A 24,651-nucleotide genomic window follows, 5' to 3' on the forward strand; every position below is an offset into this window, starting at 1 on the left:
TGGTTTCATTTTCCTTTATTTTTTTTAAAAAAGCCCCTAAGTTCTATGGCTTCCAGGAAGCATCAGAGAAACAGAAGTGCCATTTCTGTACACTTTGTAAAGCAACACCTAGATGCACACACCTCCGCCAATGCCCCAGCGGCTCCGCCCGCCCGACTGTGACTGCCTGGCCTCTGCCGCACCTGTGGGCTGAGACAGGGCTTTAAGGCGCTTGTTTCCTGCGGCTCAGTGGCACTGAACACAGACACAAGAAGCCCTCACACCGGGCACAGCCCTGGCCTAAGTGGCTACACAGCTGGCTGCCCCAGGCTCCAGGAGCCGGTGCAGCAGGAACACCTGTGGGCCACACCGTCCAAGCTTTGGTGCAGCATTTTGGTTGGGGTGCCGCTCCCACTGCGCCTTCCCCTTTGGTTTGGGGAGGCCAAGGGCAGGCTCACCCCTGGCAGCAATGCCCCACAGCGCCCCCTCGAGAAAATGGCCTTTGGATAGAGGGAGACGAGCTAGACTTTATGACACTAACGGGGCGGGCAAGCTGGACGGCGCGGTGGCCAGGGCCTCCAGGTCACACTACTCACTTCAGCAGACATGGCGAAGGGGCGCAGGGCAGACGGCCGTTGTGTTTTCTTTTCCTTGTTTTAAATAGTTAATGCTCTTGGAAGGGAGGACTAGACACAGGTGTAGAAATTTCGGCCAAAGTCTTATGTGAAGGAAAGAACCCACGTGGGGTGAGCAGCTCCGGGCCACAGTCTGTGTCTTGGCTGTGGGCCATCCAGACGAGCTCCTCCAGGAGCTGCAGCGAGGGTGTGGGGAACCACCGCCAGGGTCACTTGTGCCTCTGCAGTGATTTCCTCTTTCTCCTCTTGAAGAAACAGCAGCACCTGGGAGGAGGGAGAGAGCGGGAAGTGGACACTGGTGGGGAGGGGCAAGTTGGGTGCAGAGTAGAAAGGAGGTATCTGCTGGGCCCAAGGCATCTCCGCCCCCCGACACTGCCCGGGGTCTTACTTGGTGTCATCCGCCACCTCTACCTCTGCAGGCGCTGTGATGGGGGCGTTGGAGTGACCGGCAGTGGGATCGTCAGCATTCAGCTCCCCATTGGTGGAATTCAGTGCCTGGGTGAGTGGGTAGCAGAGGAGTCACGTGGGCTGTGATCTCCACCGCCCCCCCAGGGTTGTTGGGGTCCTTGGCCTGGCACCTCACCTGGTTTTTGCTGTATAGCTGGGCTTTCTCCCTAGGCTGAGTTTGCCCAGGCAGGTCGGTGTGAACTGTGCCAATGGGCGTAGGCTGCAAGGGGGGGCAGGACAAGGTGCTGAGGCTGGGCACCATTCCACCCCTATGAACCAGGGTCCTACCTGAATCTGCACCAAGGCTACAGGTACTTGGGTCCCACCCTCCACATTCAGGGTCTCACCCCCAACATGTGGGGCCCGACATCCCCAATGCCCAGGGACCCCCACATCCAAGGTAAAGCCCTCCGAGTCCAAAATCTTTCACATCGAGGGTAAAGCCCCCCCATGTCCAGGGCGCCGTCCCACACCCAGGCCCTGCTCCCACATACCAGGGGCTTCCCCGCCCAGTCGTACTCGTAGTCAAACACAAAGCCGCTGCGGTCGAAGAGGTCTGTGAAGAGCTTGCGCAGGTAGTCGTAGTCAGGCTTCTCGAAGAAGTCCAGGCGCCGCACGTAACGCAGGTATGTGGCCATCTCCTCTGAGAAGAGCCAGCAGGGCTGGGGGTGGATGTGGGCAAGGGGCGGGGATACGTGGGGGGTGGGGGAGGACGGCCGGGGCAACAGGGACAGCGAGGCAGGGAACACAGCACTGGCTGGGGAAAGCCCTTACCTGGGTGGCTCTCACAGAGCACCTCAATGGGCGTGGCCCGCTTGGTGTCCCCGATCTTCTGGTAGCGCTCCTTGAGCGTGTCCGCCTGCAGGCAGAGTGGTCAGCAACATCACTGGGAGCCATGGCCAACCCCTCACCCCCACATGCCCTGGCTCACCTTGAGCCCCTGCCAGGGCAGACTGCCACGCAGAAAGTACATGAACATGTGGCCTAGCGCCTCCAGATCGTCACGGCGGCTCTGCTCTGAGGGGAAACAGCAGTTCAGCAGGGGAACAGCAGGTCAGTGCATTCCCCCCACCTCCCCAACCCCTGCCCCTGTGCCACTTACCCTTGCCCAGGTGTGTATTGATGCTCATGTAGCGTGCTGTGCCCGTCAGGCTTTTGTGCTCGCGGTAGGGGATGTGCTTCTTGGTCTCGGGGTCGATATACTCCTTGGCCAGGCCAAAGTCGATGATGTGGATGGCATGCTGCCGCTTGCTGCCCGGCCGCCCCACCAGAAAGTTCTCGGGCTTCACGTCGCGGTAGATGAGGCTCTTGGTGTGCACATACTCCATGCGCGTGATCTGGGCAGTGGGCAAGTGTCTCCATCTGCCTGGGTCCTGCATGGTCCCTCCCGCAGCTCCCTTCCCCAGGCTCCGCCCCACTCCTCTCCCTGCCACATCCCGCCCTGCAGCCAGGGGTCCCAGAGCCCGCACCAGCTGGATGGCGATCATGAGCACAGTCTTGAGCGTGAATGTGCGGTCACACAGATCGAATAGGTCCTCCAGGCTGGGCCCGAGCAGCTCCAGCACCATGGCGTTGTACTTCCCGCACGGGCCAAAGTAGTAGACCTGAGGGACACCCTCTGCGGGCGGAGCATGCACAGATGCCTAGGGGGCCTGCAGCAGGCCCCCACTGTCCCCGCGCCCGCCCTGCACTGCCCCTGCGCGGCGGTACCTGTGGAGCTGAGCTGCTTGTAGAAGCGGTATTCCAGGTGCAGCTGCGGTGCCCGCGACTTGATGGGCTCCTGGAGGGATGGGGAGGAGGTGGAGGGTTACCTGGGGTGTAGCACTGCCCCTCCTCCTGCCCAGACCCCACATGGGGATAGTTTCTGCTGTTGTGTGAAGAACCTGGACTCACCAATTTGATAGCTACGTATTCATTTGTATAGAGATTCTTTCCTGTGGAGGAGAGAGAAGTCAGCACAGCAAGGCCGCTCAGCCCCCATTCCTCCCCCACCCAAGCAGGAAGGAGACCCTGCATGACCTACCCCCTCCAAGGGGCACTTTCTGTTTCCCAGTAGCCCCCTTGAGCTTGGCCCTGTCCTCCCAGGTCCTGGGAGTGAAAAGGATACCTGCAAGATATCCGCATCCCTTTAGGTATCCCCATCTACCCTGAACACTCACATCTTGGGCTCCCACCCTATCTTACTGCTACTCTCTCCTCTATAGCCTCTGCCCACCACCATCTATGTACTCCAGATCCCAGCCCCCACCAGCCCCAGCTAGCTTACCCAAGCAGTCCCCCTAACCCCGCCTCCACCATTCAAGCAGCTAACCCTACAGGCACACCAATGTGCCCCAATTTTCCCATAAAAAAATGGAACATGGCCCTTCTCAACACCCACTGCAGCAATGGGAACCAAAGACATCCATATCCCCTAAGCATCTCCCACCTCCCATCACTCCATCCCCAGGACCCCCAGGGGTGCAGTCTCCTCAACGCCTCTACGTGGGTCTTGCAGACAGGAGGTGGCAAATAGTCTGGACCAGCCCATGTGTCCCTCCAGTGCCCATCCATCAGGTCCCTCCCACCAGTGGACCACACTCTGCCTCCCCTCCCTGCCCCCCAACCATGGTTCATCCCAGCACCTTCCTCCCCCACCCCTCTCCCCATGACAGTGGAGTAAAGGACCACTGGCCAGAATCCCACCTTACCCAGAGGTTTGTCATGACATGCAGAGGACTTACCCAGGTGCCCTGTGTCCTCCTCCAGCACCACCCCCCACTTCCAGGCTGGCTATGTCAGATTAGACCCTGCCCATGGTGCCAGCAGGCAAAAGAGCCCAGGCTGGCTTCCCCAGGCAACAGAGTCCAGCAGGCCAGGGCAGGAGACCTGCACCCCTCTCAGGTTAGAAAGATCACCTGGGGCAGGTCTTACTGAGCCCACCCACCAGGACCTGCAGGTGCCCACAGAGGAAGAGCTAACACCCAACCTCACAGAACTAGTTTTTCACCTGTTAGTCTCTAAGGCCAGCAGAGACCCAGACGGTCCAGCCACTACTGCTGGGTGACCTGCCATATAGACAAGGGGCCACCCCAATCCAGCCCCTCGTGTGCATTTGAGAGTTACTGTGCACGGTGCTGTGTACACCTGTACCACCATCTCTGGTCCAATGGCCCCTCCCAGTGTCGTCCTGTCCTTTGTCCTGAGACTACCATCACCGAGTCCTGAACACCACAAACATGGCCACACACTGTGTGTCCGCACCTCAAGGCCTCACCTTACTCTGCCTGCTGCAGCTGGACAGTCAGGGTGACATCTTCACTCTAGCTATTCCTGCCCCACCCACGTGGCGGCAGACACCAATGTGTTCCACCTCAGAGGTTGTTGCCAGGGTTCCCCACAGTGTTAGTCTGCTCCACTGGTCAGTCACTGCCTTCTGTGTGCCTAGGTGTCCACACCACTGTGGCACCCAGCCGTGGGTATGTGTCTTCTGCTCTGTTGTGGCTATTCTAGGTCCTTGGTTTCCATGGTGATTCAGAGTCAGCTTATTGACTTTCTCAAAGCCCTGAAGGGTGTCCTGGAGTCTGCAGCCGAACCGAAGGAGGTAACATCTCATACTGAACTGTCCCATCCACTTCTGGGAATGAACTCCCAGCGATGCTTTGTTGCTCTGAGAGAGCTTGCCCAATCCCTGTTAGATTTAGTCCAGGAACACTTGAAGAATTTTAGCATTCATATGATTGGCATTGTTTTTTTTCACAGACACGCATTAGAAGGAAAAGCGAGCCTCTTTTTAGTCCTGGTTCTTGGGTTTTGATAAAAAATAAGTGTCCCTCCTGTGTTTTCACCCCACCATTTTTTAAAATATATTTTTATTGATTTCAGAGAGGAAGGGAGAGGAAGAGATAGAAATATCAGTGATGAGAGGGAACCATCGATTGGCTGCCTCCTGCACGTTGGACCGAGCCTGCAACCCAGGCATGTGCCCCTGACTGGAACTGAACCTGGGACCCTTCGGTTCGCAGGTTGACACTCTATCCACTGAGCCAAACCAGCAAGGGCGACCCCACCATTTTTTTATGGAAGTTTTAAACATAGAAAAACAGAAGGAACTGTTCAGTGAACAGCTACATCCTGACTGCCTATATTACACAATGAACTATTTGCTATCTGTTCTGTTGCATATCTATCAGTCATGAATCTCTCTGATTTGTAGCTACTCCAGCCTGCAGCTCAAGCTCTATCTATAATAATAAAAGCATAATATGCTAATTAGACCGGATGACCTTCCAGACCTGAAGCAGTGGGGCTGAGGTGGGGCTGAGACAGAGGCAGCCACTGCCACGGCGGGGGCCGAGCCCCTTGCACGAATTCCGTGCACTGGACCTCTAGTGTGTCCATATAGTTCTTGTTTACCCTGTGGGAGGTGACATTTACCAAGAAATGCACACATCTGAAGGGTGCCATCTGATGAGCTCTGATCAATGCGTGCCCCTCTGCAACCCCTACCCTTATCAAAGCACAGAATGTCCCACCACTCACACCCCTTCTTGGTCCACCCCCACCTGCACCAAGACAGAATCATCTGGTGTGTTCTCTCCCTCCGGTTCCTTTCACATGGCATGATGTGCTCAATTCCTGTGTTGAGGCATATCCGTGGTTCCTGGTGACGGCTGAATGAAGCCTTACCCCATCAAGGGGACCCACCCAGTCAGCATGGGGGACACCTGGGTTGTTTCCAGTTTTCTGTTATAAGCAGAGCTGTAGTGAACGTTGCCTATGGGCCTTTCTGTGGGCAGGCTAGTTACTGCTCTAGTAGGTTTGCTGGCTTGTACTGCACATGTGGGTGCCTCCTGTGCTTCCCGGCCATTTGTCTGCTTATGCAAAGTGTCTGTTCAAGTCTCTTGCCCATTTTTAATTGGAATGTCTGTCCTTTTATTATCAAGTTGTTGTCCTTTCACGTATCCTGAACATCATCAGCGCTTTGTCAAATGGTGCTCTGAAAATATTTCTTCCCAGTCTGTGGTTTGTCTGTTCCAGCTCATAACAACATTTTGTGAAAGACATTTTAAACATTCACGAAGTCTAACCGATCCTTTATGGTAAAAGGTCATTTTATTCTGTCCTGTTGAAACTTCATGTTTTGACTGCATATGAGTTCTAGGAGAGCCAAAGTCCTTGGAGTCCAGCCTGAGCTTAAAGTGAGCCGCACATGTGTTTGTGCAAACACACCGGCATCTGAAGTCTGTGGATTTATAGACTTCTGGAGGAGTTCAGGTGCTCTGGGCTCTGAGAGTGCTCACCAATGCTCATGTTATCAGTTTTACCGATGCATGCAGAAGGCGAGAGTCTGCAAGGCCTAGCAGAGAACAACTCCAACGGGGCTATGAACAGGAAGAAGATTCCAGAGGCCACACAAGATGGGAAGATGCCAGAGATGCCTCCCTGAACTTCCCCGACCTTAGGCTAAGAAAGCCCACATGTGGGGAGAGGGGCAACTCCAGCCCTTGAGTAACGTCTGCTCTCTCAGCCCATCCTAACAAAACCAAAATCAGTCCCTGATGGAGTCAAGATAAGTCTTAAGACGAACCTCAACCCAGACTTAAAAGTCTGTGACACGTGGCACCCACAATATCCAACATACAATAAAACATTACCAGACACGAGAAAAACAGGACTGTAAAAAGGAAAAACAAAGTGAAATGCACCACATACGTAGGCATTTATAACAGTTACAAGTATGTTCAAGGATTTAAAGAAAAAATGGGCAAAATAAACAAGCAGATGGGAAATCTCAAGAGAACAGGAGGGGAGTCAAATGGAAGTGAAAAATACTGTGTATGAAATAAAATATTCACTAGATGGCCCCAATAATAGATTGGACACTGCAGAGAAAAAGAAGGGTGAACTTACAGCAGGGCAATAAAAACTATCTAGACTGAAGCAAAGAGAGAAAATGATGGGAAGAACATGGAAAAGAACTAAAGGAACTATGGGACAGCATCAAACACGCTTAACAGGATATTGGAGTCTGAGAAGAAGACAGTAAACTGAGGCAGCAAAAACACAAAGAAATAATGGCCTAAATTTTTCCGAATGTAATTTAAAAGTGTCAATATACATATCCAAAAAGCCCAATGAATCCCAAGCAGGATAAACACAAAGAAAACCACACCTAAACGATGCATAATCAAAATTTGAAACCAAAGAATATCTTCAAAACAGAGAAAAGACACATTATATCTGAGAGCAATGCTCAACGTTAGTTATCAAGAAAATGCAAATAAATCCCAGAGATAGCACTTCACACCCACAAACAAGGAAAAAAGCCTGACAACCCCAAGTGCTGGTGAGGATGTGGGATAACCAGACTCCCATATGCTACCTGAAGGAGATTAAAGTATACAACCACTCTGGAAATCGGTCTGGCAGTTTCTCTTAAGACATACGACCCCCGTGACCCAGTGCTTTAACAAAAACACTCATACACAAGATTTGGAGAAGGATGCTCAGGACAGTTTTATTCATAATAGCCAAAATCTGGGCACAGCCAAATATCCCTGAGCAGGAGAATGGATGAACAAAATGGGGAACAATCATACAAATGGACAGAATAACAAAGAGCAACTAGCTACAGACACACATGACAACATGGATATTCTCAAAAACGCACTGAGCAAAAGAAGCCAGGCAGAAAAGAACATATATTCAATTTAAAAAAAGTTTCAAGCCAAAAGCTCCTACACCCCCCGGACCCCTAAATATGCCCACTCATCTTTCTGTGCAGACCTGGACTGTTTAGGCTGCTGCTCCAAACACCAATGAACAGGACCCATGATGGTGTCTGAGTCCACAAAGCTGTATAGCCCTCCCAGCCCCACAGGCTTCAGATCAAGATTGAGCCCAGGGACATGTATGTGCACACACCCACGTACACCCTAATAGGGCAGCAGGGCAGCTCCGTCAGGGGAAGCTGAAGAGTTGGCCACCATGCTGCTCAGGTCCCTCTGTGCAGGCTGGGCTGAGCATGTGGGGCCCCATGCTCTGGGAAGGTGTTTGTCTCTCCCTTACCCACCACAGTCTTAGTTACTGATGTGACACAACCCAGTGCCTGTCCTGCATGCCCCTCCCACCAGCAGACAGAGGTGGGCACCAGCCCCTAATAGTACATGGACTCAGAAACCCCAAACCTGGGGCTGCCCACAGCTCCTGACAACCAAATGCTAAACAGTGCACCAGCTTAGACACTGGAGGCTTCTATGTCAGCTCTCCCATATGTGGACTTGGATCCCCCAACAGAGCTGTTCCTCAGACACAAAGGGGAGAGGTCGGGAGTCTACCCCTCTTCCCAACCTCCTCCTCGGGGAACAGAACAACATACACACTTACCTGTGTCCTGATCACAATAATCAGGAAGGCCATCTGCAAGTGACTGCGACCTCATTGGGCAGCCTTCCCCCCACCCTATCCCCTGAATGCAAATGAGCGGGGCTCACCTAGCCGGAGCTCCCCGAAGTTGCCACAGCCTATCTTCTTCCCGACCCGGAAGTTGGGGCCCACCATCAGGACCCCCGAACTGGTCCCCGTGTTCCGGACGCTGTGGCTGGTCCGGCCACCGGACTTGGACATTCTCCGGCCCTCCTCTGACTCCCCTTTCCCTCCTTTCTTGTCAAAATCCATAAGTTTGTGGTACCCTGGCCTCTCCACGGTGACTCTGCTGCTGTACAAATCCCGGGTCTATGGAGACCTGAGGTCACGGGCGGCTCTTTGGGGCTAGCACACCATGGCACCTGGCGGACTCCTGGCTAATGAGATGTGGGTACTCGCGAGGGCCAGGCCGTGGAACTCATCTCGGTGGCCTCAAAGTTGCACGCAGGGGGAGGACACATTCTGCTGACAGGTCCCGCCACCTCAAATCTTGTGGCTCCCAGCTGGGGGAAAAACAGAGACACAGGTTAAAAGATTGAGACACACCTACCCACCTGCCCCACAAATACAGCCCAGGGTCCAGAGCACAGCCTGGCACGGTGGCATTAACTAACAGGGCTGGCATAGGAGGATGGCATTCTGGAAAGACCTCTGAAGGCACAAGCGGGACCTGTGACTTTCTGAGGGGCAGAGGCCACTGTGATTTCCATGTATCAAGGTAGTATAAGATGCGCATTGTTGAGTGCTGGCCCACAACACAGCTCAAAGACAATTGCACTGGGAAGGGTGAAGTCTAATCAAGTGACAGAGGCCCCAGAACCAGGCAGGGAGCCCCAACTTGGATGCAGAAAGGAGCAAGGGCCACTGTGCCCACAGCCCTTCCCCCCAAGCCAAGGGGTCGTTCCTCTGAAGAAGGAAGAGGAGAGACCGCAGAGCCCCCTCCTCGCCACTGACTGAGGATCTGGCCAGCTACTGATGCGAGTAGTAGTGTCTTGGACATGGTGATACCATGAGGCCTTGGGGGCAAGGACCCCAGGGGATCTCAACCCATGACCCGGGGCTCCCTCACCCTGAGGCCAGAACAGGGCCCTGGGGATGATGAAAGGGAACAAGAGTGGGGGCCCCTGAGAACCAGGCCAAGGACAGAGCCCTCTGTCGGCCCTTGGCTTTGGTTCTGGGAACAGCTGGCCCAAGCCTCAGAGCCAGAAGGAGTAGGCACCTCATAGAGAGGAATCCCAGCCACGTGTTCATGGAGAGGTGGGACTACAAGACAGCAGGGACTCAAGAGGTGCAGTGAACACACACACCTTCCCGTGCTCTCACACACGTGTGCACATTCCCTCCTGTGCTTACACACCCACATGCATGCACACCCCTCCCCATGCTCACACATGTGCATATCTCACACGTGTCCACGCCCTCCCATGCTTAGGAGTCCTCTCAAGAGGGACCACACGCATAACCAGGCACAAGGAGGTGCCTAACTTGCATGTGACCCTTGGACCTGGGCACAACCAACATGGAGAAGGGTCACAGCCCCACAAGCATGGAGGCTCAGTGTATATACCAAACCCACCTGGCCCCAGCCGGCTATGGGGAGACAGCAGCCAGTCAGGACTACAGAGTACAGTGCACATGCTGCCCTCCCTGAGCCCCAACATTACCCCAGTGACCCCTACTGCAGTGTGTCTGGGCCCCACGCAGCCCTCTTACACAGGGAAGATACACAGACACTACCTGCAGGGGACAATGGGCACAGGAAGGCAGGTGAGGGGCCTGACCTTCCCCAAGGACACCAGCCCCTGCTCACCCCACAAACAAGAGCTGCCGCCCCACCACCCACCAGCCACCTGGGGGCATTCTGGGTCCTCTCCCGGATGCTCTGAGCCAGATGGGACCTGCAGGGGGATAGCAAAGTGAGTCAAGCACCTGCCTGAGGGAAGAAAGTCTGAGTCAGGGCTAGGACCAGAGCTGAATGCCCAGCCCAGCACACACCTGGACAAAGCAGGTGACCTAAAGCCTCAGGAGAATGGAGTGTCTGACCTCAGTCCAGACCCAGGAGTTAAAAGCAATTATCCTGTAGGAAGGGACCTCTCATTCCTCCTTCATCTTCAACCACACTAGAATGGCCCCCAATTTCACCCCTCAGCTTCCCCAACAGAGGGCAGGCCCTCCAGGGGTGTGGGCTCCGTGTGGACCCGCATGGCCAAATTCAATTCTACGCTGACATTAATCCCCAGGCAGCTCCTGGAAGCTGCTGTCCCGCCTGTGTTCACACTGAGTGTGTCTCATAGATTCATGCTCCACGTCAGGGCCCTGCTTCTCCACCAATGCGCACCTCACGTGAGTTACCTGCCCTGTTCTTTTTGGGGTCCTCCATCTTGTCAGGGCCAGGGGCTGGGTCCCCTGCAGGGGCCTCTTCTCTGACCATCTCCAGTCAGTGATGTCACAGTCCCTGGCTGACATCATTGGCACAGCCCCAGACCAGAGCCAGAGCAAGTCTAAGGAAGGTACAGGCAGCCTCGCTCCCACAGTGCCAGCGGACCCTGTTGTGAGTGTAGCCTTGGAAGCATCAAGACTCAGATGATCCTGGCTACAGCCCCTTCTCGGCAACTCTGGACACGTATGTCCCCGTGTTCCCCCACATCAGGAACCTACCTCTACCCGGGGACTCAGTGACATGTAGAGGCAGGGCCTCCTCCCCAGGACTCACCTGGGCCCAGGAACACGGCACCCCAGGAGCCATGTCCTGGCATCTAAGCATCAAAACTCCAGAGGGACCTGGGAGACCTGCCCAACCTGGGGCTGTAGCTGAGAAGTCCCAGGGCACCTGCAACATCGTGTCATGGCGGAGAGGAAGGAAGTGCCCCACAATGATTGCACAGGAACCAACCACACAGCGCCTGGAGATAAGGCCAGTGTCAAAAAAGATTCAGCAGAAATGGGTCTTAAAGCACCAAGTTACAGACGAAGGGAGAAGAGACAGCTGAACCTGGGAGAAGTGCCATCAGCAAGCAGATGGACACGGGACTGAGTGTGCCAAGCAGGTGGCCTGATCAGTGATCTGGGGGATGAGCACAGTCAGTGCTGCCCCAGAGGGTGTGCAGAGTTCCTGCCTGAGGTCCTGACCAGGACCCGATGGAGGAAGGAGCTGTCCCCCTATGAGAAGGGACAGCTATCACTGCACCCATCATGGAGAGGTGGGCTAGACACATCGATGCTCTTGGAAGAGGGCCAGAGATCACAGGAGATGGTCACGAGGTGGCAGGATGCTCTCACACAGTTCAAGAAAAGCAAACACATCCACAGGTGGCAGTGAGCCCATGAGGAGCAGAGGGTATCGGGTACTTTTCTTGCATGCTTTCAACAGACTTGAAACGTTTTCAAAATTAAGATTACAAAAAGGCAAGGTTGCTGCTACAAACTCTGCAAACTCAGACCACAGCAACCAAAGTCAAGCAACAGTCTGGGTCATAAAAACACGCCTTCCAGACAGAGTGGCCTTGGTGTGTGGCAGCTCTGGAACTAGTACTGACTGCAGGTACTGGCTCCAGAGAACCTGCTAGGGTGCTGCAGAGAACACGGGACTGAGTTTGTTGGGCAAATGTTGGTAACTTGGATTGGGTCAGGGGTCTTGGGGAGGGTGCGGGGTAGTACTGTACCCTCTCCACATTTGGGTACATCTGAAAATTTCCACCTAAAAAGCTGAAAGGAAAATGAGGGCTGGGGGAGAGAAAGGAAGCTGGGGGGTGGCCCCTCACAGGCCGCCTGGCACAGTGCACAGTGGACCCTGTTGTGAGTGTAGCCTTGGAAGCACCAAGGGATATGAGGCTTGAAGATAGACACTGGTGTTGCTGCCTGGGGCTGGTACACATGGGCCTGGACAGAGCACGTGTGGCACATTCCATCATCTCAGAGTGTGCTTCTCACAGCACTGGCCTCTCCCCACAGACACGTGATTAAGCCCTCATTCACACCTCATTCTAAGCTAACTGTCCGTCAAGGGGACAGGGGTGTCCCATCTCATTTGACGGTACCTGTGGGCCCCTCGTCCTGGTCAGGCCAGGCCCATCCTGGGCACTTCTGCTACCCAGGGTAACTATGGTTCCAGCACTGTATCAGTCCTTGATGTGAGCTGAGATGTGTCCCCAACAAAACAGGTCCTAACCCCAGGTATCTGGGCATGTGACCTTACTTACAAATTAGGGTGGGTCCTAACCCGTGACTGATGTCCTTCTGAAAAGGAGACAGAGACACTCAGGAAAGGAAGGCTACGTGACAATGGAGGCAGAGATGCGCCACAAGCCAAGAAACTCTGGCAGCCACTGGAAGCTGGGAGAGGCAGAAGGACACCCCTCCCCCACAGCCTTAGGAGGGAGCGCAGCACTGCGACACCTTGATTTCGGACTTCTGGCCTCAAAGAACTTCTCAGTAAAGACACCTGACCAGCACCCTGGCAGGGAGATAAGAGTCAGCATCAGCAGTGGGGAGCCATGGGGACAGCAGAGACCCTGAGGTGACAGATAAGCAGGGCACACCCTTCAGTGCAATGAAAAAAAAACAAACAAACAAAAAAAACACCAGAAAACCCAGACTGGGGACGTCCTGCAGGACACGACGGTCCAGGGCATCCACACTGGAAGAAGGAAACCATCTCAATTAGAGGGGCCTAAGGGATGTGACAACTGATTGTCCTGTGGGATCCTGATGAGGTCCTGGGGCAGAGAGGCCATCGGGGAAACTGAGGAAATCTGAGTAAATATGGACTTTAGTTATTAATGACATCTCAGTCCTGGCTCATCACCTGTGACGAAGGTACCACACTGACAGAAGATGGGGGGACTCAGCAATCGGCATCAGTTTCACAGTAATTCTGTAAATCTAAAATTGTTCTAAAATAAAGTTTATTTTTAAAAACCCAAACCTTGGCCCTGGCCGGGGGCTCCATTTATTGGAGCGTTGTCCCATACACCAAAAGGTAACAGGTTCCATTCTCAGTCAGGGCACATACCTAGGTTTCGGGTTTAATACTTAGTCAGGGTGCCTATGGGAGGCAACCAACTGATATTTCTCACATGTTTTTTTCTCTCTAAAAATCAATAAAAACATATGCTAGGGTGAGGATTAACAACAACAAAAATTTCAAACTTCCAAATTCTCCAGCAGCTTCTTCCTGCCCCTCCCTCAAGCTCAAGTGTGGTGCCTACTCATTGTCCCTACGCAAATGTCACCACTGAAGCCACCCCACCCCTGAACCCCTCTGCCATGGGGCAGCACTTACGCAGTCACTGTGTACCTGCCCCTAAACCGTAAGCTCCTCAAGGACACAGCAGCCTTTTGTGTGGGCAGTATGCAGGAACTCAGAGACTGGTGAACAAATGATATAAAATAGACCAAAAGATCCAAGAGAAAGTAGACAAAGCTGCAGAGGAGGTATAGATGGCCTCACATCGCTCTGACATGCAGATTAACAGAAAGGCTCTCACTTCTCAGCCTGTTGTAGTTAGAAAAGGAACATTCAGTAGTGGTGACACCATGGGAAATGGGGACTCTGACTTAAAAGAAAACACTGACATTTAGGTAAATGCGGTTCTCTATCCAGGTCACACAACCCAAAAGAACGGCCAAAGCAGTACTAGTGACAGCCATGTAGGTGTAGCCCTGTCCCCAACCTCTGCAGGACAGGAAACAATCCCTGCACAGAAAGAAAAGTGGCAAACAGTGCACCCTCCAAAGCTGTCCCTACAGGTGGGCAAGAACCCAGGAAATGGTTCCTGGGGCTGGGGCTCCAGGGCAGGACCCACCTCACTGCCTTCCCCAAGTTCTACTTTCCTCCCTCCCAGTGAGCACAATGAAAACAAGGCTTTTGCATTTCCTAAAATCAGCCTTGGTAGGAAAAAGTGATGGGGAGGATGCTCTCGCCTCCCACCTAGCAGGTGCAAAGCTTAGGAACATGCAGGGTTGGAGATCCTCATTGCCAGAAGTTCTGGTGGGACCTATGCTGGAGGAAATAAAGGTGCCCCCCAAGACACCTGCAAACTGGTCAGAACACATGGAAAGTGACACTGCCCAGAGCTCCCTGATTTTATTGGAGTGGGCCCAGCATCACCTCCAGGGGCCAGTCAAGGGACCTGACCATGCAGGAGGGAGACAGGGCCAGCCAGCTCTCTTGGGGTAAGACACCCTTCAAATCAGACACCTTTGGGTCACTTAAAGACACACCTCCTTGGGAGAGTGATCAGGGGTGCCCAACTGCAAAACTCACTATGACCAAAGGCCAAAGGCTGGCATGCTGTCTGTTTATCTGTCTGTGAAAGTCTCAAAGTGCAGGACCTAGCCAGCGCCACCACAGTGACTGGGGCACTGGCACCTGCTCTTAACTTCTGGTTTTCTGGAAAGTGCAGGGCAGAGGACAGGCAGGGTTCTGGAAACTGGTCAGCGTTCCCAGACTTTGAGAAGGCAGAGATGCCATGCTAAAGGGTCAGAGTCCAGGACAGAAATGGCTGAAGAGAAGCCACTGTGAGAAATATGAGGTAGGGAGGGGAAGTGTGAGGTGGGGAGGGGAGGTGTTTGAGGGATATGGAGAAGTGGACCCTCATCCATGGTGGGCGGGGCGTAAAATGGTGCAGCCACTGTGAGAAATAGTCTGCAGTTCCTCAAACAGTTCAACATGGAGACAACTATGACCCAGAAACCCAGCTATTCAGTGCACACCAAAGAGAACTGAAGACACATCTACACAAATCTGTGCATAATGTCCACACAGCATGATTCACAAAGGTCAAAAGGCAGATACAGCTCGAACATCCATCACCTGATGAACAGATAAACAGTGTGCTTCATCCATTGGAATATACTCAGCCATGAAAGGAAGTGAAGCACTGACACTTGCTATGATTTGAATGGACCTTGAACACATGATACTCAGTGAGAGATGCCAGATACAAAAGGCCGCACGGCCCTAGCCAGTTTGGCTCAGTTAATAAGAGTGTCGGCTTGTGGACTGAAAAGTCCCACTTTCAATTCCAGTCAAGGGCACATGCCTGGGTTGTGGGCTCGATCCCCAGTAGGGGGCGTGCTGGAAGCGGCGATCAATGATTCTCTCTCATTGATGTTTCTATCTTTCTCTCCCTCTCCCTTTCTCTCCGAAATCAACGAAAATGTATTTTTTAAAAAGGCCACACAGCATGTGATTGCATTTATGTGAACTGTCCAGGACAAGCAAATCCAGAGACAGAAAGTGGATTCATGGTTGCCAAAGGGCTGGGGGATGGGATGGTGAGTACTAATGGGGGACAGGGTGCCTTTTGGGGTGATGGAATTCTGGAATTAAACAGAGGTACTGATTGTACATTATAAATGTACCAAAAACCACTGAGCTGTCCATGTCAGTGAATCATGGTCTGTGAATTGTATCTCAAATAAAAAAGGGGAGTAAATGGTATCTCAATAAAGCTGTTTAAAAGTCATAGTGAGCCCTGGCCGGTGTGACTCAGTTAGTTGGAGCGTTGTCCTGTGCACCAAAAGGTAACGGGTTCGATTCCCAGTTAGGGCACATACCCAGATTGTAGGTTTGATCCCAGGTTCCGGCAAGTGTGGGAGGCAACCAATCGATGTTTCACATTGATGTTTCTCTCTCTCTCTGAAATCAATTAAAAAATAATAATAAGTCATAGTGAGTGTGACTGGCTGGCAGCCTGAAGAATAGGGCCTGTCCCTATACAGATCAAAGTTCAGTGGGCACGCAGGGTGACTGCCAGAGCCACACCTCCTGCCCTTGGGTCCATGTTGAACAAGTTTCTGTCACAAAGGAATCAGAGGTGTGTACCCATAGAAAGTAACAAGCATAGAAACTGGCAAGAGAGGAGGAGGACTGAGTGTGATTGTGTGGAGAGAAGGGGGGCTGAGCCGTGATTGCGTGAGTACCTGACACCAACCTGCCAGCCTCAGCCCTTCCCAGAGGCCCTGGGTGAGACCTGAGGGTATGCAGAGAGCTCCCATAACCACCCAGGACAGGTTTGGCCCCCAGGTCCAGGGGGCATGAGCTCACACAGTATACCCAAGTGCTTTAAACCTGGTCAAGATGACTACACAGCTCCCACTCACCTGGGGCTTACACACATCTGTAAACACACGAGGCTCCTGCTCACCTGGAGGCTCAGAAAGCCAACCCCCTAGGACACACCCTCCTCACATTGATGGCCCAGGCACACTAGTGACCAGATAAAAACCTGGAGACCCCGGAGCTGCCTAGTCCTGTCTCTGGCCACAGATGCAACGATGCAGCTTTCTCACACTGCTGAACAGGCAGCACCTTGACTCTGGTTCCCCAAGATCAGCCCAGGGGTGGAACAGCCACCAATACCAAGAAGGCTGCATCAGAGTCACCTGAGGTGCTACTTTAAAACCCAGATTTCTAGTTCCCCCTCAAGATGCTAGTGCCAGTAGCCAGATGGGGCCTGAGGACCTATACCCAGCGAACACCCAGCAGTTGGGCTAGGAGCCACCATTCAGTCGTAAGGGTTTTACCTCCCACCTGGCTGGCCAGCCGCCCACACCAAATCAAAACCCGGGCCCAGCACACCCAGCACAGCCACCCAGACATAAACATGCAGGCTCCCAGTTACCACTAAAGCCTAATAAGCAACGAATAGCTTTTAATGTAAGTGTATCCCATGCAGTATTTGAAATATACTTATACCAAGCAATTTTGGGTTGTTTGTCTGAAACTAAATTTGGCTGGGCACCTACACTGCTGCATCTGGCCACACCTCTACAAAGCTGTTTTGCTCCCAGCATCCTCCGGCTCAAGCTTATGCGGGGAGTGCAGAACCCATGGCAGGGCTGACAGACTTCTCGGCAGGTGCCATTTTCTACTCAAATCTGTTTGTTTGCTTTTTAAACTGTCGATTTTTTAGAGAAAGGAATAGAGAGAGGGAGAGAGAAACATTGATCAGATGTCTCCCACATGCACCCCAACCAGGGATGGAACCTGCAACCTGGGTATGTGCCCTGACCAGAAATCAAACCTGACACCTTTTCATGTATGGGACAATGCTCCAACCAACTGAGCCACCATGGTGTGGACGAAAGGGGCCACATGCTAACCTGACTAGTTCAGGGAAGGCCTGCATGGCTGTTGTGCAAACTCAAAGACCTAAAATAACCACAAAAGATGGTCTGAAAATTAAACATTTAACTACAAACAGGTTATAGTGGGCAGTCATGTCCTAGGCCGATATTTTCCCTGACAAAGATCAACTTAGATCTTTCCTGAGCCCATTTGTCTTTTTGCTTCTAAGATAACATATCTGTGAAATGTCTGGGTAACTTGTAACTTCCCTTTTTTTTCTGGACCCCTCAGGGCACAACAAATGGCACCAGGACATTCCCTCATTGTTATTGTTATCAAGTTAATCATCAACTGTTAATTATGTTAAACTATCCTGTATCCATCTATGTAAAAAAAGCATATGTCCATCATTTCACTTTGCCTTCTCCCACCTCCCTAATCTATTACAAATGAATTTCATGTAACCCACTTATGTATTTTCCTTTTGATGGTAAGTTTATAAAAACAAGGTATGAACTCCCCATTCTCCAGAGCATTATCTCAATTCGTTGAGGTTCTGCTTCCCGGCATACGTCAACGGTTTGGCTCAAATAAACTCACAAAATTCTTTACAGGTCTGAATGCTTTTTATGTTAACAATGGCCAGGGCCAAATCTGTGTATTTCTTAAAACCAAGCATTCCAATGAATATTTACTGTCCAAATAGTGATAAACCTCAGTGTAAAATACATAATCAAAGAAGAAAGAATAAGCTGTCTCTCACCCATTACATGTTTAAATATATTGAGTTAAGCCCTGGCCTGCGTTTCTAAGTGGTTAGAGCAACTCCTGGAACACCAAAGGGTGGCGAGTTTGACTCCGGTCAAGGGCACATACCTGGGTTGCAGACTGGATCCCTGGACCTGGTCAGGGTTTGTGCAGAAAGCAACCAATCGATGTGTCTCTCTCATTTTGATGTTTCTCACTCTCTCCTCCTGCCCCTCTCCCTTCCACTCTCTCTAAAAATCAGTGGGAAAAATATCCTCAGGCCCTAGCTGGTTTGGCTCAGTGGATAGAGCATTGGCCTGCGGACTGAAGGGTTCCGGGTTCAATTCAGTCAAGGGCACATGCCTGGTTGTGGGCTCGATCCCCAGTAGGGGGTGTGCAGGAGGCAGCCGATCAATGATTCTTTCTCACCATTGATGTTTCTCTCTCTCTCCCTCTCCCTTCCCATCTGAAATCAATAAAAATATATTAAAAAATATACATCCTCAGATGAGGATTATCAAAAATAAATAAATTGATTGGGTTAATTAAAATAAGTTTCACCCGTTGGTTTTTGCTTTTTAACGAGGCTAGTGGCATACAACTATACACACAGTTCACACCCCAAGCTACCAGCATTGCTGAAGGTCTTGAGTAACCGGTCCCTCCCAAGCAACTGTCACTGCCCACGAGCCAGGTACCATCGTGACCATATCAGATGGGGAAGCTGAGGCCCAAGGCTGGGAGACACCTGGAGTCCCCCAGCAGCCTGCCAAGCAAGGGGCACAAGCCACAAAGTACATTTAGGGCCAGTGGGACTGGACTCCCAGCTTTGGAGATGGACAGCAGAGCAGCTGCCCTGTCCATTGTGCTCTTTGCTCTCCTAGACTAGGGAGGGCCGTCCTCTAATCAGCTCCCCAGTTGTCTCCCATCTAGCAGATGTCCTATGGGACGTGGGATGCAGTGCCCAGCCTGTATAAGAAGCCAGAGAAAGCAGGGCAGGTATAACTTCACCCTGGACAGCCTGGAGGTGGGGACAAGACCAGGAGGGTGCAGAGGAGCCCAGGGGCCTCTCTCTCTGCCTGGAGGTAAGGCTTACTCCTGAGGTCAGCCGGATGCTCTGCCTCCCTCAGTCCCCTCTCCACCTCCTTCCTTAGACTTCCAATTCCTGGGCCCAACAGCGGGATGTCTTTTCTGGGCCCAGGGCCTGAGACCTTGGGACATCTATGGTGGTCACAACAGAGGCTGCTTTGAGGAAAGCCCTGTCCCTAGGAGGTCCTTGAGACTCAGGGTGACCTCGCACACCACAGGGGAAAGGCTCTGTAAAAACCTGTCCAGGAACCTTTCTAGAAGCCATCAACCCCAGGGGTCTTTGCTAGTCTCTCTGTGAGCCCCCAGCCCATAATCTTCTGTGTGGGATTCCTAGTCCCCAAGGTGCCCAGGTGAACTTGGGAAAACTTGAGAGATACTGGCTGACCTGAGGATTGAGGTCTAGGACCACACCCACAGGCCTCTCTCTTTGCCAGGAGGTAAGGCCTACTCCTCAGGGCAGCCACTGGATGCCCACTGTCTAGCCCAGCAGAGCCTCATCATGTGCCTGCCAGCTTGCCCTTGGCAGGACCACAGCAAGCAGAGAAACAAGTCACACTCGCCATCTCAGAATTACCTCCAACACAAGGTCCCTGTGGAGGCTGGGGCCCTACAGCCATGCTGCCCTGCAATAGCAAGTCCTCGGGCAGCTCTTCCAATCTTCTGAAAACATTATGCCAGACTCTTGCTTCCAGAGGTGGAGCTGACAAAAGGACAGAAGTCCCTTCCCTGCCCTGCAGGGCCAAGCACAGTGAGCCCTGCATCCTCTGGTCCTTGTCAACTGGGGTGGCTGTACCCCAAGTGAGCAATGCTTGCCCTGCCCTTAATGGGAGCCTTCTCAAGCCTGCACGAGATCTGCCAGCCTCAGTCCTCCCTCCTCCATGTCAACATGCTTCTGTGGAGTTTGAGATATAACCTAGAAGCAGACTGCATCCCGTGTCTGGTGCGCTACTCCATTTGTCTTTGGACACAGGCTGACAAGAACTGACAGCAAATAAGACTGCTTTTACCATGACATGGCCTCCAACTGTGGATGCCACTGAACTCCTGGATAAGAAAGGACCCATCCCAAGTAGGCTGTCTTGAATGGGGGAAGGCTACGAGGGACTTCACACTGCCCTAAGGCGTTCTAAGGGAGGGGATCCAAGACAAGATCTAGAGAGAGGCTGGGTGAGAGGAGAGCCAGGGTGAAGGCCCAACTTGGGCTGGGTCCCAGAACTGTAGCACCCTATTTACCAAGGAGCCTCATCAAAGCCAGATCCTCCTGACTCTAGCAGGCTACTCAGGCCTCGACTTCCTCATCTGTGCAGTGGGGACTCAGGAAGTGGCCCAGCAAGGCTCCACAAAGCTCTCGAAATGGGAGGGGACAGATGCGGAGCTGCCCAAAGTCGGGGTCTTCTAGACCAATCAGGTCTCAGCTCAGGCATCCAGAGCTGTGCCAGCATGGAGAGACACCACAGGGACAGTCCTCACCAGGCAGTCAGAGCTCATGACTGCAAGGCCTCCATTGGGCACGACAGTGGCCACAGACAGAGGATGAAGCCCCCGTTACTGCTTCATCACCAGAACCAGAACCACATGCTGGGCTCCTTCCCAAGGACCTGCCTTCCCCTTCAGGGTTAAAACAAAGGTGGCCAACCCACCAAATGTCACCGAGGCATAAAGGGTGGCAGCCCCATCTCTCCTGCCCCTACCTAGCCCAGCTCCTTGTCCTGCCTACTCACCTCTGGGTTTTCAGGGCCCAGAAAAGATATGCCAAGACAGGGACCCAACCCCACCACAACCAAGACAACGAGGAACCCTGCAGCTCCTACGGTGGCCTAGGGCAGCTTGTGGGGGCCCAGAAATGATGGCAAAATTAACCATGGGGCAAGTGGTATCCCAGGGAGATGCCACGGTCCCTAAGTTCAGCCTCGCAGGGACCTTGCTCAAACCCACTAGTAAATCCCCACAATACAACCGACTCCACAGCTGTCTGGGACTCCTCTCAGATGCCTTGCTTCCCAAATGACTGGCTGGCATGCTAGCTCCCCAAGCTGGGATGAGCACAGAGGAAGGTTTTTCAGTTTTTAAAAACCTCACCTGCTTCCTCTTGCCACCCAGTGGTAATTACTGTATAATCAGAAGGAGAGTCAGATGGAACCAGACCAGCAGTTCAAAGAAGTCAGTCTGCACAGGGTGGTTGTCACAGCGCAGGGACGCCCAGAGCCAGGTAATGAGATGCCCGTCACCATCTGCTTCAGAGAAATTAGAGGGACTGGAACCAGACAAGAAGCCACTTTACAAGTGAAGGGCTGACTGCCAATGTGCACGGAAAAACCAGACCTGTGCCTGCTGTCGCCTGCTGCTGTGGTGGAGAACCCCGTCAGCTCCCAGTCCCGAGAGATGAGGCCCCTCCTTGCTGCACACCCATTCCCTATTCAAAGCCCCCCTCCCGCCTGTCCCCCTAAGACCTTCAGGACCACAAAGGGGAATGGAAATATGTATGCCTCCCCACTCCTGCACACACTTACACCTCCACATCCAGCAGACACAACTGGCTCTCTAACTTGGGATTGGACCCATCCCCTGTGGCCCAAGCAGCCCTCCCATTCCACTCCTGAGAGACAAGGCCACAGAACCCACAGGGTAGAGGCGTGGGGGGTGGGGGACAAACAATGGGGTCCTGGAGACTCCAGGGAGGCCTGTGTGAGTACCTGGGGACACTGCACCCAGCCCGTGCCCATCAGCCTAGAGTCCAGAGCAGTTCCCATCTCAGAGCACAATTTGGTGGAGACACAGTAAAAAACAGAAACTAACTACTGGCAACCACAACACACTTCCCCTTTTCAAACCTGTGGGTTTGGCTCACAATCTGTTCTTCACAGAGGTGATCCATCCCCTGCAGCAGCCACCCCTTCCCTGATCAGAGCAGCTCCTGGCAGGTGGTTTTCCCCTGGATGGGAGCCTTTGTGCTTCCCCACTCATCTCACACCCGTGAACCCCGGGCCTGCAAATGCCAATGGAGCCTGTCCGTGAAGTTCCCTACACCAACCCCCCTCTTGGCAGAGACAGAGAGCTGGAGCCCCACCAGATGGAGTACCACTGGATGAATGTGCAGCCAACCCGGGTGCCCCTGTGGAAGGGACTGGGGAAAAAATGCCGGATTCCACCTACTCGCAGGAAACTCTCCAGGGCCATTTTCCGCAAACAATCCCTGCCCAGGACACCACCACAAGGCTTTCTCTTAGGCCCCCAGCCCCTAACCCCTGAAAGTAAGTTGGGGCAGAGGGGGCAGGGGAAGGGCTGTCCCGGGCAGGGAAGGGATCAGGGGTGGGATCAGTGTGGCCTGTGGAGGAGGCTAGGCACACAGACCTCCCATCACCCCTCTGGGATCTGAAGTGTTTCCAGAAAACAAAGCCAGTGGTGAGGGCAAAAGGCGGAGGACGAAGCCAGGCTGAAACCAGGAGTTCCTGAGCAGCACCCCGCAACAGGTCACCCCAGATGAGGCCCCTCCTTGCTGCACACCCATTCCCTATTCAAAGCCGCCCTCCCGGCTGTCCCCCTAAGACCTTCAGGACCACAAAGGAGAATGGAAATATGTATGCCACTGTAGGGAGGGATGATGAGAGAGGCGGGACTCCAGGGGAGAGAGCTGGAGGAGTGGGTGTCAAGGGGGGTAGGCAGTGAGCTTGAGCACGGGGGTGAGGGGTGTGTGTGGGGGACGCTAAGTGGACAGTGGGGGTGTGGAGTAAGGGATCACTGTGAGCAGATGGGCCTGGAATCTGGGGATCAGTAAGTGTAAAGGTGACAGGGCCTAAGTTTGGGGGTCACTGGGGGTGGGGACACGGTCTGGAATGCAGAAAGGGGTAAGAATGAGAGTCAGAGGGCTGTAGGTGCAGTGGAGTCAGTGGGGGGGTCAGGGGAATGTTGGAGCACGGGGTCCGGGTTGTGGGATCTGTGGCTGTATGGGGGTTACAGGGTTCAGAGTGTGGGGTTCGCGGATTGTACGGGCACAAGAATCTGGGGTGCGGGGGTCCAGAGGGTGGATGGTAGGGATAGCGAGCTCTGAGGTGCGGGGGTGGACGGGGTGCAGGGGTCCGCTGAGTGTAGGGGCGGCGGGTCCAGGACCGCGGGGGTGGGGCCGCAAGGCCGGGCGCGTGGCCGCGGCAGCCGGCGAGGGCGCGCGCGTCGTTACCTCTCGGCCTCCGCCGTGGCCGTGGCCCAGTGGCCGGCCGGCCGAGCTGGGTGGCCCGGACTCCCTCGGCAACGCGACGCGGTCCCCCGCTACGGGCCCCGCTCTCGTTCCGGCTCCGGCGCCCGCTCGAGCCACCGCTCCCACACTGCTGGCCTCCGCATGTTGGGCGCGGGCCGTCCCCGCCGCGCGGGCGCCCGGCTCGCCCGGCTCGCAGCGTCGCCGCGGACCTCACTTACGCCACCAGCGTCGCGGGCAGGGCGCGGCGCCCACTGCGCAGCCGCCGCCACTGCTGGGCGCGCGTCGACGTCACAGCGCGGGGCGGGGACGAGCGACGCGCCCGCCGTTTTGCGGCAGCAGGTAGCGCCGAACTACGGCCGCCGCGCTTTGCGGCCGCTCCGGAGTTGGTAGGCCGCCGCCCGCGGGTTAACGAAGGCGCACGGCTGCAGAGACCCGCGCGAGCTGGGAGGGAGCCGTGCCGCGTCCACCTTTGGGGGACGGTTCTCTCGCCGCCCGCCCCGGCTCACCCCGCCGTTGCCATGGCAAGGCGTGGCTGCCTGCCCCGCCGCGCTTCCGTAACGTCACGGTCTCGCCACCTGATGTCACGGCCGGGCGGCGCCGGGGGTGTGGTCAGCGCTGGTTCTGGCTGACTTCTGGGGTAGGCAGCGGGAGACGGCCTGGGTGGGGCCAGGAAGGCTAAAGGACTCCAGGACTTTGGGCAAGCGGTGCGGTCGGCTTCCCAGTGTCATAATAAGTGGTGACGTCAGCGAGGAGAAAAGGAGAGCTCAGCACGGACCGTGTCCGCCGTGGGTCACCCGAGGCAGCCGGCCTGAGGTGCTACTGGGCCGCCCTGCTGAGCACAGGCCTTGCACACAGCTGGCACTCTATAATGCCCACCGCCCGACCGAGAGGAGGCCTGGGAGGGGGTGACTGGCCAAGTATCTGCGGTAAGGCCCTGCGGTAAGGGCCTGGACAACCGATGCCTGCCCACCTGTATGCCCCGCGTGCCTCCTGGGGGCATTTTAAAGTTTGAGGAGACACATTAATTCCAATATTTATTAAGTGCCTTCCATCGGCTCTGGGAATAGAATGGTGAACTGGAC

The 24,651-nt window shown here is 54.0% G+C and overlaps 1 protein-coding gene across 1 annotated transcript; it reads right to left on the bottom strand.

The window, feature by feature from the left end:
- CSNK1G2 (casein kinase 1 gamma 2) lies at window positions 1–23,847 on the bottom strand. The gene is made up of 12 exons (XM_079771145.1): window positions 23,552–23,847; window positions 8,537–8,971; window positions 2,955–2,995; window positions 2,772–2,841; window positions 2,531–2,679; window positions 2,164–2,398; window positions 1,993–2,078; window positions 1,836–1,920; window positions 1,556–1,704; window positions 1,198–1,281; window positions 1,003–1,109; window positions 1–878 (listed from the first exon to the last, which is right to left on the bottom strand). Exons 2-12 carry the CDS (start codon window positions 8,718–8,720, stop codon window positions 824–826), a joined length of 1,245 nt encoding a protein of 414 aa, XP_079627271.1. The 5' UTR covers window positions 8,721–8,971; window positions 23,552–23,847; the 3' UTR covers window positions 1–823.
- Between the last annotated feature and the right edge of the window lie 804 nt (window positions 23,848–24,651).

Source organism: Cnephaeus nilssonii (genome assembly GCF_951640355.1).
Source record: "Cnephaeus nilssonii genome assembly, chromosome: 5".
NCBI lineage: Eukaryota > Metazoa > Chordata > Mammalia > Chiroptera > Vespertilionidae > Cnephaeus > Cnephaeus nilssonii.